This window comes from Equus caballus, chromosome 22, assembly GCF_041296265.1.
Source record: "Equus caballus isolate H_3958 breed thoroughbred chromosome 22, TB-T2T, whole genome shotgun sequence".
NCBI lineage: Eukaryota > Metazoa > Chordata > Mammalia > Perissodactyla > Equidae > Equus > Equus caballus.
The window spans coordinates 21,663,389-21,684,068 of record NC_091705.1 but is presented as its reverse complement, the minus strand read 5'-3'; the positions used below and the strand labels follow the sequence as shown (position 1 = coordinate 21,684,068).

The window sequence follows — 20,680 nt, the reverse complement described above, 5'->3', positions numbered from 1 at the left end:
TGACTCACCAGCTCTTCTCTGTGTCCTGAAGCCAAAGGATATGCATCACCCACCATCACTTGGAGTGGGGAGCAGCATGGGCCAAGCCACTAATGAGTGTCACTGCTATTCATGCAGACTCTGGTTGCTGGTGCACACTGGTGTGCTTTGAAACCTCTGGTCATGGCAACCTGTCCCTACTGGGGAAATTCACACTTTGGATGTTGTCCCCACTGCCAGATAGACTGGACCCCTGCCAAGGGAGGAGGTAGGGGCTGGGTAACCTGCTCCACTCTGCGTCCTGAATCCTCAGGATGTGTGAGTGACCCAACAACACTAGGGGTGGGCAGAGGCCAAGCCACGAATGCCATGTTTGCCCTTGCAGCATGTGGTCATTGGCGTGTGTGCTGGTGCAAGCATCTAGGTTTTGGATCGCCACTGATGGTGGAGGGGAAAAAGCTTCTTCGCTTGTTCCACTGCCTCCAAGAGGGCCAGTCCACCCACCTTCAGATGTATAGATGCTTGAATGGCTCAGGCATTCTGGTGTTCTGTGCAGGGAGTCCTTTGTTGGTCAACGGATGTCTGACTGGTTGCAACTTAGTGGAAGGGACAAAGGGAACAACTCACTCTGTCATAATGCTGACATCACTCCTCCTGCCTCTTTCTTGTAAGAATCCTTGGGATTATATTTGGCCTGCTTTGCTAGTCTAGGATAACCTCCCCATGTCAAGATTCTGAAATTAATTCCTTTGGCAAAATCACTTTTGCCTTGTAAAATAAAATATTCACAGGTTCTCAGTATTAGGACATGGATCTCTTTGAGGGACCATTGTTCTGTCTACCACACACATCTTCCTGACTGTTACAGAAACAAGTTGCCATAACCAAAATCTATGTATGTGTCATTGTCACATGGGCTGAATGACAAGGAAACTTATTAGAATCTGGAAGAAGAACTATTGAATCAGTGTACCGGTGAAACAGATTGAAAAATAAAACTACAAATCAATAACATAAGGAGAAATGGAATATTCACAAATACATAGAAACCAAACACAGTCTTAAAAAATAGATAGATCAAAGAAGAAATCACAAGGGAAATTACAGAATACCTTGAGACAAATGAAAACAAAAATGCAACATACCAAAACTCATGAGATGCAGTGAAAGCAGTGCTAGAGGGAAATTTATAGCTGTAAATGCATAAATTTAAGAAGAGGAAAGATCATAAATCGATAACTTAACTATACAACTTCAGAAATTATAAAGAGAAAAGCTAAATAAAACCAAAACTCAAAGCTAGCAGAAGGAAGGAAATAATAAAAATTAGTGTAGAGATAAACAAAATGTGAATAGGAAAACCAATGAGAAAATCAAGAAAAGCAAGAGAGCTTCTTCAAAGAGATCAACACAATTGGCAAAACTTTAGCTAGACTGACTAAGAAAAAACAGAGAGAAGACTTGAATAACTAAAAGCAGAAATTAAAAGACACTACTTAAAATTTTACAGAGATAAAAGAAATTATAAAGGAGTACTATGAACAACTGTACAGCAATAAATTGGATATCCTAGATAACATGAACACGCAATTTACCAAGACTGTAGCATGAAGAAACAGAAAATCTGAATAGACCCATAACTTGTAAGAAGATTGAATCAATATGCAAGAATCTCCCAAGAAAGAAAAATCTAGGACCCCTAAGCTTCACTGGCGAATTCCACTAAATATTTAAAGAACTGACACTAATTGTCTTCAAACTCTTCCAAAAAATTAAAGAAAAGGAAGAACTCCCAACTACTCAGAGTCATTCTGAGACTCATTTGCAGGCCAGCATTATCCTGATACCAAAGCCCAAGAAATGCACCATGAGAAAACACAGGCCAATATCTCTTATGAATATTGATGCAAGAATCCTCAACAAAATATTAGCAAACCAAATTCAACAGCATATGAAAAGAATTTTATACCATGATGAAGTGGGATTTTAATCACAGTCTTTGTATTCCAGGAATAAATCCCATGTTTATGGATAGGAAGACTTAATGTTGTTCAGATGTCAATACTACCTAAAGCGATCTAGAGATTCAATACAATCCCTGTCAAAATCCCAATGGCATTTTTTGCAGAAATAGAAAAGCCTGTTCCAAAATTCATATGAACTCTCAAGGGCCCCCATATTATTACACAATCTTGAAAAACAAGGACACAGTTGGAGGACTCACACTTCTTCATTTAAAAACTTACTCCAAAGCTACCACAATGAAGGAGTACGCTACTGGCATTAGAACAGGTATAGAGACCAATGGAATAGAATAGAGAGCCTGAAAATAAACACTGACATATACAGCCACGTGGTTTACAACAAGGGTGCCAAGACCATTCAATGGGGAAAAGGCAGTCTTTTCAACATATAACGCTGGGAAAACTGGATATCCACACACGAAAGAATGAAGTTGAACCGATACCTTACACAATATGCAAAAATGAGCTCAAAATAGATCAAAGACCTAAATGTAAACTGAAAGTATAAAATTCTGAGAAAAAACAATAAGTGAAACTCTTCATGACATTGGATTTCACAGTGCTTTTTTGGATATGACAGTAAAAGCATTAGACAACAAAAGAAAAAATTGGACTTTATCAAAATTAAAACTTTTGTGCATCAGAGGACACTATCAAAAAGTGAAAAGAAAACTCACAGAGTGGGAGAAAATATTTGCAAAACATATATCTCATAAGGGATTAATATCCAGAATACATAAAGAGCTCCTACGTTTAAACACAAAATAACAAACAACCTAATTAAAAAATTGACAAAGAACTTGAATAAACGTTTCTCCGAAGAAGATATACAAGTGGTCAGTGAGCACATGAGAAGATGCTCAACACCACTACTCACTAGAAAAAGCAAATTAAAACCACTATGTGATATTCCTATACATCCCTTAGGATGGCTATTGTCACAAACAGAATAAACAGAAACATCTTGGCAAAGATGTGGAGAAATTGAAACCTGTGTGCATTGCTGGCAGGAATATAAAATGGTGCAGCCACTGTGGAAAACAGCGGTTGTTTCTTAAAAAGTTAAACATTGAATTTACCGCGTGATCCAACAATTCTACTCTTAGGTATATACCCCAAAATATCAATAGCTGGGATCCAAACGGATAATTATACATCAATATAAATAGCCGTATTATTCACAATAGCCAAAAGGTAGCAGAAACAACCCAAACTTCCATCAAGAGATGAACGGATAAAGAAACTGTGGTGTATGTGTATTCTCAATGGAATGTTACTCAACACAAAAAGTAATGACATTCTGCTGTGACCTATAACACAGATGAACCTTGAAAATATCATCCTACATGAAGTTAACCAGATACAGAAGGACAAATACATGATTCCACTTGTAGGAAGACCCTAGAAAAGGGAAATGCGTAGATACAGAAAGTAGAACACAGGTTCCCAGGGGCTGGAGGGAAGGGAAAATGGGGACTTACGTTTGATGGGAACAGAGTTTCTGCTTAGGATGTTGAAAATGTTCTGGAAATGTATGGTGGTGATGGTTTTACAACATTATGAATGTACGTAACGCCATTGAATTGTATCTTTAAAATGGTTAGAATGGTAAGTTTTACATTATGCGTATTTTACCACAATCAAAAATATGTACTAACAAAGGTGATAGCCCCATGTAGAATTTTGGAACTGGACTAAAGGGCTCAAGGAAAAAGATAGAATGTGCAGTTCCACAGGCTGATAGATTTGAGAAACCTGCAGTGGAATGAGGAGGTAGAACCATGGAAGCGAGCAAGGAAACAGCAGACTTCAAACGTGTTTTGAAAGGAGTTGTGGGTGGTTGACTGTGTTTGGAGAGTGAGTGATGAGTTGGAGGGTCATGAGTCACCTTTGGGCCAATCACTGAAGTGCAGGTGCAAGACTCTCCAGGTCCACGTCACCGCCTCAGTGACTAGCTGGTTTCTGGACACAGAGAGAAACACAAAAACATTCCTTCTCATTTGAGGTGTCCTAAAACATAGGCATGGAGTTTGGCGGCAGGAGTATAAATCAGGGGAGCCGGCTGTTGTGGCGCCACAAATGAATCCTGTGTTCTTTTCTATTTCTTAGCGACTCCTCAGGAGAAAATGTGTTCAGCTTTGCAGGGTGTGAACTGGTGAAACCCACCCACTTAGCACTGTTTGTGACTAAACCCCCCTCCTCAGGAGGGCACGCGCTACGGCAGGGCAGGTCCTTTGGTGTGCCCAGAACATCAGGTGGTTTGGGTTTTTAAGTCTAGAGAAGAAGATTGGAAGCTCAGACAAAAATGGGGAGAAAGATGAGTGAATCTTGGAGGAGAAATGGAGGAAATAGAGGATGGAGGAGAGAAGAGGGACCAGAGGGTCGAGACCCATCTGCCAGCTGTGTGTCTATAATTCTCATATTTCCATCTCTGGTCCAGGCCTTTCCCCTGAACTCTGGACTTGTATGTCAGCCTCACACAGGACATGCTCCTTGGATGGAAAGAAACATCTACAGTTAACGTGTCCCAAACTGAACTCCTGAATTTCCCCACAGCCCTCTGTGTCCCAGCTGATGCACCTTTATTCTTCCAGATGCTCAGGGCCCAACGCCTTGGACTCTTTCTCTTCCACCCCCAATCCTATGCATCAGGAAAGCCTGTTGGCTCCACTCCAGCGAGCATGCAGAATCTGACCTCTTTCCCCATCTCTACTAGCTACTGTCCTGGTGCAAACGAGTTGTTCTTGTTTGCATGAAGGCAGTGACCTCTTAAATGCTCTAGTTGTTTCTATTTATGTCCCGTTTAGTCTATTCTCAACCAAATGCTAGAATAATTGAAAACTTATGTCAGATCATGTCACTTCTCTCTTCAAAACCTTGCAATGTCAGACATGTCACTCAGAGAAAAAGCCTAACTCCTGAACACAACAGGAAGATCTTACTCTCAGGGCCTTTGCACATGCTGTTCCCTGTCAGGAAGGCTCTTCCCCCAGATCACCACGTAGCTCACTTCTGCACCTTCTTTTTCTCTTTGCTCAGATTTCCCTTCTCAGTGATGCCCACCCAGACCAACCTGTTTAAAATACATCCTACCCTACAGAGTCTTCCAATTCTGTTATCCAGCTATGCTTTAATTTTTTCCTTAACACATCACTTTCTGATGCATTATGTTATTTATTTATTTGCTATGTCTATTGTTACTGTCATCTCTCCACTAGGATATGAGCTCCAGGAGAGCAACTACTCTGCCTCTGTTATTTGCCAGTGCACCCCAAGTTCCTATGTCAGCCGCTGGCACATGGTAGGTATGCAATATAGGTTCATATGATGTGTGAATTGCCCCATGTGACTCCTCCCTGAGACCCTGAAGAGGATTTTAAGTGGGTGATGTCTATGGAAATTATGTCAGGTTCTGAGTCTCCATGTAGATGACTTGGTGAAAGACAGAAGGAAATTGCGCACATGCAGGAAGCAGAAGAGCCAGGAGAAGAAAACCACAACTCACTTCCCCCACACCCCACCCTTCCCCACAGCCAGTGGCAGCAGCTGCAGAAAGCTCATGGGATGGAGGTGGGGTAATGGTTAAATCTGTGAGCTCTAGAATCAGCTGCCTCAGTTCAAATCATGGCTCCACCATTGACCCTGAACCTCTCTGTGCTCCCGTTTTCTCATCTGCAAGATAGAGGTGACAAGAGAATCTACCTTGGGTATAATGATCACATGAGGTAACAGCCATAGGCGTTTCCAACAGCGTCTGGACAAGGGGAGAGTTCAGGAAATTGAAGTGATTACTCATTAGATTCCTGAGGGATGGAGTCTGCAGCTGACATTAGATGATATAGACATGGATATGGATATGGATATAATTATAGACACAGATCAGATAGCCTGGAGTCTCTGTATGTTTTGTCCTCTTTTAACCCCCTCACCTCTATCCAGCATGGAAGAGGGACTCCAAGATAGTAACACACAAAAGAGAGAAGTTTGCTTCTCTTCAGACTTTTGGGAGAATAAAGGGAAATTTAGAGAAGTAGGAGAGATGTTGGCTGAGAGACAAAGAAGATTAAACATCTGTTCAATGTGCATTTCATGCAGACTGAAAATGATTTAAGAAAATAATAAGGAAAGACTTTTCAAAAATCCCATATGTGTATGCGTACACTTCCTCAACCCACTCATACACACACACACACATAAACACATGCATTCACAAATAAACATAAAAGTGTGGCCTTGCACTAATATACAAGGTTGTTTTGTGGATTAACTGAAATTATAATACATATTAAGAAATCAGTAATAAAATTGGCACACTGGAACCACCCAAAACATCAGTAAAACAGGTCTGCAAGCACATGGCAGAACTGGACCTCCCAGCTCCGTGATGCTGACGACTATTCTTCTCTCTGCTTCGCTGTACTTTCTGGTTGTTCTGCAATTAGCCTCCTCTGAGAAGCCGAGCAGCATAACGGGGTTAAAGGAATGAACTCTGGAGCTGGTCGGCTTGGACTTGAATCTGGGCTACTCCACTGCCTTATGCAAGTGATACTGGGCAAGTTACTCTCTCTGCCTCAGTTTCCCCACCTGCAAATCAGTGATAGGGTCACAGCTATCACACAAGGTTGTGCATTAGACAAGTTAACTTGCACAAAGTTCTCCTTGTTGCTGCTTGAAGCATCACCTGTTTCGATGCCTCTGGTAACCAGCTGCAGGTGATGGATCCACAGAGAAAAGGCTCAGATCCCTGATTTCCTGCTCTCAGACTATGCCCAGTCCTGGGCCTCCCGTGGTAGCTCTGGGTGGTGTATCCATGTTTACTTGGAGGCCCTAAAAGCCCAGGGGCAGAGGGAGGGGATTCTACCCCAAGGAATGCTCACCTGTGAGTCCCAGCAGCAGAGTCAGCAGCAGGCAAAGAGGAGGGCGGTGGGGCCAGGAGGCAGGGCCGGGCATCCTGGAGGCCTGAGGAGCTGCTCTGTCCAAGTGTGTGCTGGGGAGAACCCTGACTTCCGCGCTCTGTGGAGGTGAGGGAAGGCCCACTTCCCGTGACATAAGAGGAAGCACCTATGACGGGGTGACATGGCTGTGACAGCAACCAGCTTCTAGACCTCAGACAGTTCCCACTTCTAGAATGTGAAATAGGAATCAGCAGAGAAGGCAACTACAAGTGAGGACTCACTCGGCTCACACTCTCAGGGAGACTTGGACAGGCCTAGCAGATACAGGGCTTCTTCTCTATCTGAGGCCTCTGCTCTCTCCACTGGACCCCTCACCCCATCTTAGCTCTTCATGGTGATTCCCTATTTGGGAACCCCACGTCAAGAATGATCTGTCGTTGTGGGCAGTGTCCCAAACTCCCATGCCCAGGATCCTAGGATGTGGCTGGTTGTCGTCTCACTCTGCACCAGCCTCAACCGAGAGCCACTCAGCTGGAGGAAGGAAGAGGGTTTGCCAGGGCCTGCTCTACTTTGGGATGAAACCAGGTCTGTTCCTGAAATGACTCCCTGTTCCAACCCTTTATTGATGAAACTGGTGAAACTTAGCCCAAATGCACTGTGCGATGTGGACCTCAGAACTTGCATGTGCCTGCATCCAACAAAGGGAGTCCCTTCCTGAATTCTCTCAGGAGAGCAAGTGGCTTATATGACCCAGCAATTAATCTTTCAGGCATTTATCTCAAAGAAATGAAAACTCATGTCCAAGCACCTAACCATGCATGAAGGTTTAAAGTAACTTTCTTTACAGTAGGAAAACTGGAAAAAACCAAAGTGTTCAATAGTAAGTGAGTAGTTAAACGAACTGTGTTGCATCCATTACAAAGAAATACAACTCAAGAATAAAAAGGAATAAATTACTTATATGTGTAACAACATGTAAGTTTCTTGAAGGCATTATGTTGAGTTAACAAAGTTTATCTCAAAATGTCACATGCTGTATGATTCCACTTGTAGAACATCTTGAAATTATAGAGATAGAGAACAGGTGGCATTTGCCAGAGATGTGGTACAGTGGGATGGGTGTCATTCTAAGGAGCCAGCACAAGGAGGACCTTTGTGGTTATGGAATTGTTTTGATCCTGAGATGGTGGTGGTTACACAAACACACACATGAGAGGACCAACACTTGCAAAAGCTGGGGATGTTACAAGATTCAGCATGAATAATCTCACAGTCATAATCATATAGACACTGACTAGTAAGTTATCCCAAATGATACTATAGTTATATTAGGGTGATGGGGCATAGAAGTGTGCATGTGGCATGAAGTCAGGGGTAACAGAACATTATATGATCACCTTTCATAATGGGAAGTCAATAAATAACGCCTAAGAGTCAGAAATCAAGAAGTAGCAATATGAGCATGCTGCATGCAATATGGCAGTAAAATCTAAAATACTCAGTTGAAAGAGTTGAAAATGGTTGCCTCTGGGAGGTGCAAATAAGAGGTTAGGGAGATTCCAGTTTACATCTGTATAACTTGTAGAATATTTGACTCTTAAACTGTGCGCATGTGTAACTTTGATAAAGGGAGAAACTAATTTTAGATAATTACACTAATGTTATCAGAGTTATACATAAAAAGAATGTCCATACCATTAGCATTAGTAAGAGAGTTTTATAAGCTTGTTGGATATAAGACTGATGTTCAAACCTCAATTACAATCCTACACAATAGTCAAAAACTACTGAAAACAGTAATCATAATTTTTGAAGATTCCATAAATAGAAAACATTAAAGATAGCTCTAACTAGGCATGCATAAGACAATTATGAGGGGGAAAAAACTGCAAACTCATGAGTTAAACATGATAAAAGAAAACCTAAATAAATAGAGATAGATCATGTCCATGAATGGGAAACCTCAACACTGGAAAGATGTCAGTTTGCCTGAATTATATATAAATTCAATGCAATCAAGTAATAATTCTAAAGGTTTTTGTGAAACTTGACAAAGTGATTCAAAAACGCATTTGGGCCAAGAAGAGCCACAACAATTTTGAACAAGAAAAGATGGGAAGATTTTCCCAAAAGAGGTGTCAAAACTTGTCACAAATCTATGATAATTAAGAGAGTGTAGTTTTGACAGAGAGATAGACAAGAAGCTCAATGGAACAAAGACCACATAAAAAGAACCACCAATTTATGGAAACTTGATACATGGCAAAGGTGGCAGGGCAGGTCAGTGAGTCAAAATTTATCATTGTGGAGGAAAGAAATAAGACCTTACCACTTGTAATACACACACAGACACACACACACACAGCTGAAAAATATAACTAGATCGAAGGTATAAATGGAAAGAACAAAACTCAATCAAAAATTAAAACCTTTTTTACCATAACAAAAGTTCCCAGATGATGCCAACAGTGCTGCTTTGGGGTCCACACTAGAGGAACAAGAGCTACTGTCCCATGTGTGCCCAAGGAAACAAGGATAAGAATGTTCATTGCAAAGTTGTCCCACCAAAACATTGGGTAAAGCTTCAATATCCATCATGAGAAGAGTAGATAAATCATGGCATATTCTTACACTAGAAATCTACAGAGCAGGGGAAAATCAACAACATGGAGCTACATATAATGACCTGAATAAATCCCACAAACTATTAAGCATAAAATTAAAATAAGTTCCAGGATGCTGTATACAGTATATGCAATTACACAAAATTTAAAACATGCAAAGTGATATTAAATATTGCTTGAGGATTTATACATATGTTATAAAAGTATAAAATCACGCTTAAGAAGGATAAACACTAAATTCAGGACAGTATTTTTCAAAGGAACAGAAGAACATAATGGCAAAACGTTAATATTTTACGAAGATAGGATGGCAGGTCCGTGGATATTTTTTATATTATTCTTTAAATACTTTGGAATAGAAAAATGCTTCCTCAACTTCGTGATTTCAAAACACATACATGTTAAAAGGAAATCATACTTCAAAGCTCTGGATAAAAGTAACAACTGTTCTGGAATTTAAAGGTTGTTCCTGATCAGGGGCAATGGAAACGGATTTTCTTGATCTGCTTGATTCTCTGTTGGGTGGAGGCAGGGCCAGTCGGAAGCTCAGCACATCAGGGTCCAGACATCCCCAAGCCTCATGACCAAGGTCCATCCTTGACTCAGCTGCAAACATCAGAGAGAAGCAACACCAGGAGGCGTGTGGAAGGGAGCACATCCGTGGTGGAGGTGGGGATGGCAGAGTGAAGGGCAGGGGTCTTGGGGACCTACAGGTCCCTGCAGCTTCTTCTCCCACTAGAGCCCCTTGGAGAGGGCAGGAGGCAATGTGTCACAGGGCATGCAGGAGCTCTAGGGAGAACAGGCATTCATTCATTCACTCCTGCATGCATTAATTCCACAAATATTTATTGAACACCTACTATGTGGCAAGCACTCTGCTTGGCCTGGGTTCATGGCGCAGATCAGAAATGAAGACCCTACTCATTACACTCCAACACCTCTTTCTGAGTCCTGAACTCTCTCATATCCACATTCATCTTGCCACCAGTCAGCGCCTCCAAGTCCCTCAGACAGGTTCTAGTGGTTGATTTTCGTCATACTTCCTTATTCATTCCAAAGATATATCATATGAAACCTGAAATACAGAACAGTTTATGGGGGGAAACTGAAGTTTGGTTCTCAAAGCTTTGACCTTCATCTCACCTCCACACCTTGGACCCCACCTTCAGAGTCCCAAGGAACTTCATTTGAAAACCTTCAAACTTCAGGGAACTGCCCAATGTGTGAGAGTTGGAAGGCTCTGAGAATTCCACGAGACATCTGGAGAAAATGAGTGTTCACAACCTTTCCTTGAGGCTGGAGCACCCTTGTAGGTACCATGTGACTCTGTGGGCTTGCTTGTTACTCCTCTTGTCGGCCCATGATGGTGGCCCTGACCTCCCTCACTAAGGAACAAAGCTTGCCCCAACTCACCTGTCACAGGATCCACCACCTGTGGATGTAGGTGACTATGAAACTCACCGCCAGCAGCACCTTGAGGCCTGGAGGGAAGCCACAAAAATAAGGACAGGCATCTCTGGATCTAAATACCAATGGGCAGAAGGAGACGTCAAATGGGGCTCTGTGAGTTTAAATACCTCACTCCACTCAGGAGACAGAAGTGAACCAGCTTCTCATGGAAGTAGAGGTGAGCTTACCTGGGCTCCTTATGGGCTCGTATGTGATGTAGGACGGCACAGGGAGATTGGCCCGGATGGGAGTCTGTGCCTCATGCTGCACCTTACAGATGAGCACCCGCTCAGACCCCTGCACCGACCCATCCACCAACTGCAAGCTTTCCAGCATGCAGGTCCATCACCACTCTGCTTGGACATGAGCTGCTCAGCTCCCTGGAACATATGGCCATTCTTCATCCAGGTGAGATGCATACTCTGTGGAGAGAACCTCTGCATGTGGCAGGTCATAGCCACCAAATCTGAGGAGGGTGAAGACTGAGACACTGTCACTACAGAAATAATGTAGCTTTCTTCCCATCAGAAAGAACCAATTTGGAGGTTTTCCCCCAGAGCTGCATATCCCACTGGGTGAACATTTTTCTTATTTCTACTGGACAACAATAAAAGGGCACGGAGAAACTGAATGGTGAGTGGGATCGTCCCCTGAGAATTCTTACAGCAGGAGGGTGAAGGCCAGTTCCGTCAGGGAGAGACACAATGCAGGGTCACAGCCCTGTTGTGAAGATGTGTTGTTTCGCCAGCCCAGCATCCCGCCCACCCTTTCTGGTCGTGGCACGGGCTATAAAACACACAGGCAGGCGCAGAAGCTCCCATTCCTTTCTGGGGCTGTCCTTTCCCACTTCACACAGTTCTGGAGAGCTGTCAGTCCACAGTCTGCTTACTCCTGGCTCACCCGGGCCTGGCCAATCCTCATGATCCCTTCTCCCACTCTCCTCCCAGCCAGTCATTCAAGCTCAGAAGCTGATCCAGCCGGACCAAGAAAAGCAGTGCTTCTCGGGGTCTCAACTGCTAGTGGGCAGCTCCCCCTAGTGGAGACAGCCATCACGCAAAGAGTGAGATGGAAGGAGGAGCAGAAAGAGGATTAGGAAGCCGGGAAGGGAAGGAGGAGACAGAATGGGAGGATGAGGAGAGAGAAGGCACACTGAGTAGCAGAGAAAATGAGATCCCCGCACCTGCACCCCTGTTTCCCAGCTGAGTCAAGAATTCGGGTCTCTCTTTAAAATTTACTTCCAGAAACTTCCAGCTGAACCAGTCTTGATTAACAGCCTTTCTAGATGGAACTTTGCAGCTCAGCAGTCCTTAATCCCTGCCATTTCCTGCAGTCAAGCATTAAGGCAGAGATCTTTCAACCTGCAGAGTGCGTGGAATTGAGGAAGGAAAGTCCCAATCCCTCTTCCGGGAGCGGGTGTGGGGGAGGGAGGAAGGAATGGAACTTAGGGGTGAATGCCTGAGAGTTTTATCACCAGCCTAGGGCGTCCCCGCTTCCTTCACCTTCATCCAGTGCTGCCCTGTGTCCCTGACTTACTGCTGTCTGCATTCCAGGCAGAAGGCAGGGTTTTCACCCTGACCCTCCCAGCTGTGCTGCCTTGGGGGTCTGGGTGAGGGACCACACCCACCTTTCCCCAGCATGGTGCCTGAGCAGGGTGATGTTGGCCTGGACTGGGGGCTACTCATCCTGGACCACCCAGAAGGCAAACTCGCTCCCCTCCAGCATGGCCTCTGCCTGGCATATGTGCTCCAGAGAGCAGGTCTCACCTGGGTTTCTCGTGACCTGGGGACACTCCACGGTCTGGACCTTGTGCCTGTTCTCCATCCAGGTGAGGTGCAGGGAGGGGGGACAGGAGTGGCTCATGTGGCCCGTGAGATTCACTCTCTGATGCACCTGGACATGTGTCCCAGCGGGCCTGGTGATCTTCAGGGTGGGAAGAACTAGACAGAGCGACAGAAAGGACCGTCTGCTGAAATTACCCCTGCCCACCTGCCCCCTAAATTCCCCTCTCCCAGCAACCAGCACACGATCGCTCACTCTCTCATCAGTTACCTTTTTTCGAAAAAAGAAACAACTTTTTCTTGTATCCTCAAAACAAGGCAAATAGAGCTAAATGTTGACATTCATTAATATGGGTACAGGTGCATGGGTGTCTGGTGTTTTATTTTCTGTATGTTTGAAATATTTCATATCATGAAATATAATTTTAAGAATTACTAAAATATGATGCCCATGAGGACAGGGCATCAATTCTAGTCAATGCTGTATCCCCGGCACCTAGAACAGTGCCTGGCACATAGCAGAGATTCATTGTATGTTGAATAACTGATAAATATTTAAAATTAAAAACTAATAACAATGATATTATAGCATAAAGATGCTTGGAATGAAAGGCTGGGGCCATATAATAATAAGAATAAGATCAAACATTCATAAACAACTCACTGTGTGCCGGGCAGCAGTCTAGGTGCTTTATAAGGAATAACTCATTTCATCCTCACATGAAACCCACGAGGTAGGTCTTAATTTTATTCCCATTCTAAGAGGAAATTGAGGCACAAAGAGACTAAGTAACTTCCCTGAGATCACGCAAGTTTTCCAGTGGTACGGCCAGGATTAAACCTGGGTGGTCGGCCTCTGGAACCCGTGCCTTCCACGGCTGTACCATGGGATCAGCCATGGCAATGAGGAATTCCGGTTTCCCATTTGTGAGAGAGGCTTCGGGGGAAAGTCGCTGAAAGCCAATGCTGCTGGGGAGACGATGCCCCCCACCCCAACCTACTGCCCACTCACCTTGGAGCACTTGGGAGGGGCTCTGCCAGTCCCCTGTGGGTGACTTCGCAGGTGAGACATCGTGTCGGGCTAGTGTCCCCCACACCCTACTGGGGAAGTGACGGAGTAATTGATTTTGTTGTCAGTCACCAGGTGCTGAGTTGAGTCTGGATGCTCATCTCTGTCCTTCATCCAGGTGACATTGAAATCCCAGGAGCTGAAGGGGCCAGTGGTGCAGCTGAAATGCACCAAATTTCCAGGGGTTGTCCTCTGAGCCGTGATCATCAGAGAGAGGAAGGGCTGCCCATCTACGAAAGAGGGCACTTGTGACTGCACAGAGTGGGAGGCATCCAACACCGACAGCCTGTAAGAGGCACCCGTGGCGGGTCAGGCCCTGTGCACTTACTGTGCACCATGCATGGCTCCAGCCTTGGGGAGCATATTAAGAGATGATAATGAGAAAATGAGCAAATATATCATTACAACTGGATCTCAAAGACTTCAGGGAAACCCAGAGTGCAGAGATAGAAAATGCCAGGAGGACTTATTCTAGAAAGGCAGGGAAAGGATTCCTGGAGGAAGTGACATTTTGAGCTGAAGCCGAGGAATGGACAGGAGCCAGCCATGGGAAGAGGCAGGGGAAGAACATTCTAGAAAGTGGGAGCAGCAGGTGAGAATACCTTGAGCAGGAAGAGGCGGTGGACTTGTGAACCTGAGAGGTCTGTAGGACGCCAGCATCGTGGGCAGAGGTCCAGATTGGGAAGAGCCTTGTGGGGCAGGGTGACACTCTTGACTCTGCTCTGAGTGTGCTGAGAAGCCACTGGAGGTTTTAAACAGAGAGGCAAGGGGGTCTCATTGACATGGTTTAGAAGATAACTGGGGTTGCCATGTAAAGAGTGGAAATGAGGGTGGCACAGACCTCCAGGTGTGAGGCGATGGTGCCTGGACTCAGGTGGTGAGAAATGGAGGGACCCGAGATACATTTGGAAGATACAGCCAACAGGCCTTGGTGATGGACAGGGTGTGGGATGGGGACAGAATGAATAAGGGATAAACAATTCTTAGGTTTTCCCCTTGAGCATCTGGGTGAACAGTGGTTCCAGTATTTGAGATGGGGAAAACTGGACCCAGTTGGGGTGGGAGAGGTGTGGCGAGGAATCAAGATTTCCATTTTGGACATAAGTCAAGAATGACCGCAGGCCCAGATAGTTGGTCCTCCAAATCAGGTCCTTCCCATCAACGTCTCATTGGGCATCCATCCTCTGCTTGCTCACCTCCAGCAACAGGAAGCTCTCTCCACCTGAGGCAGCTTCCTCCATCCTCACAAAGGTGGGACCGTGACAAGGTACTTCTGCTGCTCACCTAGGGTCTGTCTCCTGGAGTCGTCGCAGGACGACTGCAGGACTAGACTCTTCCCTCCCCGTCAGGGCAGCCTGCAGAGGTCTGACAGCAGGCATGTCTCCAAGTCTTCACTGTGTCTCCTGGGCACCTGCTCTGAGCCAGTATGGGAGCTGGGTGCTGGAGAGATAGAGATGTGTCACACGGGACCCCTGCCCTCGAGGAGCATCTGGTCACACGTGTGTGTATGAGTGTGTGTGGGGGAAATAAACCAGCATTGACAACAGGGTGACGGGTGATGGAGGGCAGCTCTGGAGGCCATGGGGGCATGTCCTCTTAGCACACAGTCCTGGTACCTTCTGCCTCATGCTCTCCTGTCCTCTGATAATCATCACCCCACCTGCACGGAGCACCCTGTGGTTTATAAAATGCTTTCAGGTGTGTATGCACATTTTCATCTGCATCCCAGCCATGGAAGGCTGGTATTATTGTCCCCACTTTCCAGAAGAAGAAACAGAGACTCAGAGAGGCTTAGTGACTTGCACAAGGTCACACAGTGACCTGTCAGTGGATAAGAAGGGATGTTAAGCGGGTCTACCTGACTTCAGGTCATCACTCAGGGAGTTCCTCTCTCCCTCCATCTTTCCCAACCTCACACCATTTCTGACCTAGATCTGGTGGCCACCCAGACCAGAGCTGATGTCAGGGAGGCTGGGTGGGAGGAGGGCTCCTCTTTCAACCCCTGGCCCCTTGCCATGGTGTCACATTGTTCTCATCCTGACCCCAAGCTCCCATCATCTCCATCTCTCACAAGGTCCACACTGGAGAAAAGATGCAGAACAGCCCCCTGGCAGGCAGGTACACAGCTCGGCCAGGTCCTCTGGGCTCTGGGCCTCGGTCTCCTGCCTGCACACAAGGTGGCTGGATCGGTAATCCCTGAGGGTCTCCTGCCTGCTCTGAGTGTCTCTGTGGTCAAGACTCAGACTCACCTGCAAGTCCCAGGAGAAGGGCGGGCAGGAGGGCGCCCAGGGCCTGCCCAGGTGTGGCAGTCACAGCAGAAGTCTCACAGAGTCTCTGGTGCATGCTAGGTACCAACCCTAGGATGAGGCTCTACATGAGCCCGGAAGCCACTGCCTGGTCTCCTGACAGCCTGGGGCAGGCCACATGCTTTCTGGCCACCCACCCACCCCCAGGCCTGGAGCAGTGGTTTGAGCCACAGTGAGAGAAGTGGTTGCTATGGCCTAGGCCTCCTTCCAAACCCCAAACCTGCAGGCCTGAGCTCTCCAGCCGGGGAGGCGTCTGCTGCCTTTGGCTTGGGTGCTGACTATCTGACGCCCCTCGAGCCAGAGTGGGAGGGGCTGGGTTCCACTGCGAGCTGCGAGCCACAGAGCTCCCTCTGAGGTGTTGGGCCTCCTCCAGGCTGAACAGACACGGGATGGCTTCTGGAACAACAGAGTGGATGGGATGTGGTCCAGCAAACGTTGGTGAAGTGGACCTGGATGTATACGACCAAATAAAAGAAAATGCACAGTCTGAGAAACCCAGTCCCTGCCTCACCACTTTACTAGGCTCACACAACATCGTCCTGGGCTCCTCCTGTGGCCCAGAATTGTCTATTAGGCTCCCAGTTAGGAGAAGATAAATGTTAAACACAGCAGCCGTTGCCCTGGCCTCTCCCCTTGGTCCCTCTCTATCCCCTTACTCTGCTCTATTTGGCTTCCCGATGGCCAGCCCTGCCATATACACTTAGTTGTTTTTCTCTGTTTCCCCGTGAAAAACGATTGGCTGTGAGGATTGCTGTCTTTCACTCATGGCTGTAATCAGCACCCAGCACCGTGCTGGGCACAGAGTAGGTACTAAGTAATAATGAATGAACCTTTGGGGCCAGGTATGTTCTCAAGGCTGATAAAAAGCAGCAAAATCCCACCTGTGCCCCCAGCCATCCCATCTCCCCTGTGCTCTGTACACTCAGATAACTGTGGGGGGACTGGTCAGCCTGGGGGAGACTGCTGTGGAATCTCTCCCTTCGCAACCCCATCAGCACTTCAGCCAAGCAAGGCCTCCCGAGAAGATAACTCCTAGAGACGGGAATGCCTGCAGGGAGAGGAGGCCGGCTCCTCCTCCCATAGGTGTCTTCTGAGGCAGACAGTGGAATTGCTGCGCTGAGCAGGAGAAAAAGGAACTGAAAAGAGACAGCAGGGGAGCAGCCTGAACTTCCCCTATGCAGAGTGGCAGCGGGCAAGGTCCTCGGAGAGCCCCCCAGGGCGGAAGGTGGCGGAGCTCAGAGCATCCTGTCTACAGCCCATTCAAGATGGTCCCAGAAGCAAGAGATGGCAACATAGGCTCGAGGGGCAGGAGCTGTGGAGCTGGATCAGACCAGGCACCCCCTACAACACACACAGCACGTACACACACACACCTGCATGCACACAGGGCCCGCCAAAGGATGCACGCCTGGGACCCGATTCAGGGAAGGGAGGGGGAACAGAAGAAGGCTTCTCCTCCACCCCTTCCAGATCCCTCGGCAGAGACCTGGGGGCAGCCTGGCTGTGCGGAGGGAAGGAGGGTGCGATGCTGATGTTTGGAACCAGCCTCGTTTAGACTGCTCTTTAAACAGGGCCTGACCCAGAACAGCTTCTTCATAAAAGTTTCATATGATTCATCCATGGTCCCCTTCTGCATGTTTCCAGAAACGTGGGCTCTGCCTAAGAGGCCAGAGAGAGGCAGGAAGGAGAAATTTGACAGAGCTGAGGTGAAAGCAGTGCTCAGAGATCAAGAAAGCCAGTTCAGGCTGGGCCCCTGCAAAGCGCAGACTTCAAGGAAGCGGTCACAGCAGCCACCGGACCTCGGTCGAGGCTGAGCCTCAGTCTCCTCATCTGTCACAACAGGCTGGTGACGTCTCTCTGTGACTGAGTCTGATGCAGGTGAAGTCTAAAGTCCTAAGCATAAAACAGGAGCTAAATAAATGTGAGTTTCTATCCTAAGAAATGGATCCAGCCCTGCATGCTCTTCTCGCTTCCTCCACCTGCCAACTCCTCCCACATGCCTTTCTGCTCTTAGCTCAGCTCCATCCAAAGAAACAGTGCGAGTCACGAAGGGAGTTGTAGATTTTCTAGTATCCACGCTGAAAAAGTAAGAAGAAACAGGTGAAATTAATTTTAACTAATACATTTTATTTAACCCAATATCTGAAATCCTATCATTTCAACATGCAAGCAATATAAAAAACACTGTGATATTTTACATTACTTTTTCGTTTAGTCTTGGAAATTTTCAACAAAGTGAAACGTAGTCCTACCAAAATGATAAAGTTGTGTTTAACTGAATATATACCTATATTACTCTGCTTCCACTTTTTTAACTTAAATTTCAATTAATTGAGATTAAATACAATTAAAAATTTCCTTCCTGCGTGGCACCAGTCACATTTGAAGTGCTCAAGAGCCACACGTAGCCAGTGGCTGTGATATTGGACAGCACGGTCTTGGGGGAAACTTCCTTCCTCAGGAAAGGCTTCTCTACTCTGACGCCCCCATAGGTTTTGGGACTCCTTGTGTATAGCATTTATCACAGCTGTATTTAATTTTTAATTTGCAATTACTGTCACGTGTCACTTGATGGCGACAGGTTCTGAGAAATGTGTAGTTAGGGGATTTCATTATCAAAACATGGACTTACACATACCTAGATGGTATAGTCTACTACACGCCTAGGCTCTATGGTCCCGCCTATTGCTCATGGCTACAAACTTATACAGCATGTTACTGTTCTGAATACTGCAGGCAACAGTAACACAATGGTAAGTGTTTGTGTATCTAAACATATCTAAACGTAGAAAAGATACAATAAAAGTATAGTATAAAAGATAAAAAATGGTACACAGGTGTATGGCGCTTACCATGAATGGAGCCTGCAGGACGGAAGTTGCTCTGGGTGGGTCAGTGAGTGAGTGGGGAGTGAATGTGAGGGCCTAGGACATTACTGGACACCACTGGAGACTTTATAAACACTTAGGCTACACTAAGTTTATAAAAAATATTTTTCTTTCTTCAATAATTAACCTTAGCTTACTGTATCTTTTTTACTTTATAAAATTTTTAATTGTTTTTAACTTTTTGACTCATTTGTATCAACACAGCTTAAAACAAACACATTGTACAGCCATATAAAAATATTTTCTTTCTTTATATCCTTATTCTACAAGTTTTTTCCTATCTTTAAAATTTTTTGCTTTTTTACTTTTTAAAATTTTTTATTAAAACGAAGACACACACACATTAGCCTAGGCCTACATAAGGTCAGGATCGTCAATATCATTGTCTCCACCTCCACATCTTGTCCCACTGGAAGGTCTTCAGGGGCAATAACAGGCACGAAATTGTCATCTCCTATGATAAAAGGGCCACCTTCTGGAACACTCCCTGAAGGACCTGCCTGAGGCTTTCCTTGAGGAGGTGTCACTCTTTTCAGAAATATGTCCGTGGTGGTTTGCTTGGTTTCTTTCTTTTTTCATCATAGATTTGCTTTAAAGCTGATAATACAACATGAACATTCCTCTCTATTAATGAAAACCTTTCGGTGTTGGGGTCCATGTTTTCAAATTTTTTAAGGAGCTTGTTGAGGTCTGAAAAAGCTTCTGCTAAACCTTCACTGTGAGTTTTCTTGGGAGTGCTTCTTTTTCTTCTCCTGCAGTTTCCTTTTCTCTTGCCTCTCCCACATCTCTGAGTTCCTGTTCCAGTACCAACTCTGCATTAGTCACTTCCTCAGGAACCACCTCTAGGAGCTCCTCAGCGTCATCCTCAGCCACACCCTGGTTAAAGTTGTTTGCCATCTCAGCCACAGCCTTGTTGATTTTCACAACCTCCTCATCTTTGGAAAATCCCTTGAAATCATGGACAAACCTTTTGAGTGTCTTCTTTTAGGTGCCATTCATACCTCCTCGGCGACATCACCCCAAGCCCAAGCAAGGTTCTTGATGCAGTCACAGATGTTGTAATCCTTCCAGAACTGCGTCAGTGTCTTCTCAGTGTCTTCCTCCGTCGCAGCAATAGCCTGGGCAAAGGTCCTCCACAGGCAGTAGGCCTTAAAAGCTGCTATAAGTCCTTGATCCATTGGTTGGATCAAAGAGATCATGTTTGGAGGGAGAAACACCGTTTTGATATTGGGATGAAGATCACCAATAAAAGGAGGAGGTCCAGGGGCATTGGCAACAGTAAGCAAAATCTTGAAAGGTACGTTATTCTCCAAACAGTACTTCTCCATTTCATGGACAGCAATTCAGGAGGGCATCTTGGAAGAGGAGCTGGGTCATCCATGACTTCTCATTGCTCCTGTAGTACACTGGCACTGTGTGTTTACTGATATGCTTGAAGGCCCTGGGGTTCTCGCTGTGCCAGATCGCAAGGGGTTTCAATTTGTAACCTGCAACTCTGCCCCAAGCAAGACTGTTATCCTCTCCTTAAAAGCTTTGAAAGCTGGCACTGACTTGGCCTCCTTATGGATGAAAGTCCTTTTAGGCATCCCTTCCCAGAATAGGGAAGTTTCATCCATATTGAATATTTGCTCTGGCAAGAGATTTTCCTCAACAGTCAGGCTTGTCTAG

The 20,680-nt window shown here is 45.6% G+C and overlaps 1 protein-coding gene across 6 annotated transcripts in view; it reads right to left on the bottom strand.

Annotated features, from left to right (window-relative positions):
• Window positions 1-7,019, bottom strand: part of LOC100067361 (signal-regulatory protein beta-1) — a 46,159-nt gene extending 39,140 nt beyond the window's left edge. For all 6 annotated transcript variants that reach the window (XM_005604532.4, XM_023626242.2, XM_070247733.1 and 3 more), the window contains exon 1: window positions 6,881-7,019. In XM_005604532.4, coding sequence (XP_005604589.3) covers window positions 6,881-6,953 — 73 coding nt within the window. In that variant the 5' untranslated portion in view covers window positions 6,954-7,019. The remainder of the gene's footprint in view (window positions 1-6,880) is intronic.
• Window positions 7,020-20,680: the final 13,661 nt, after the last annotated feature.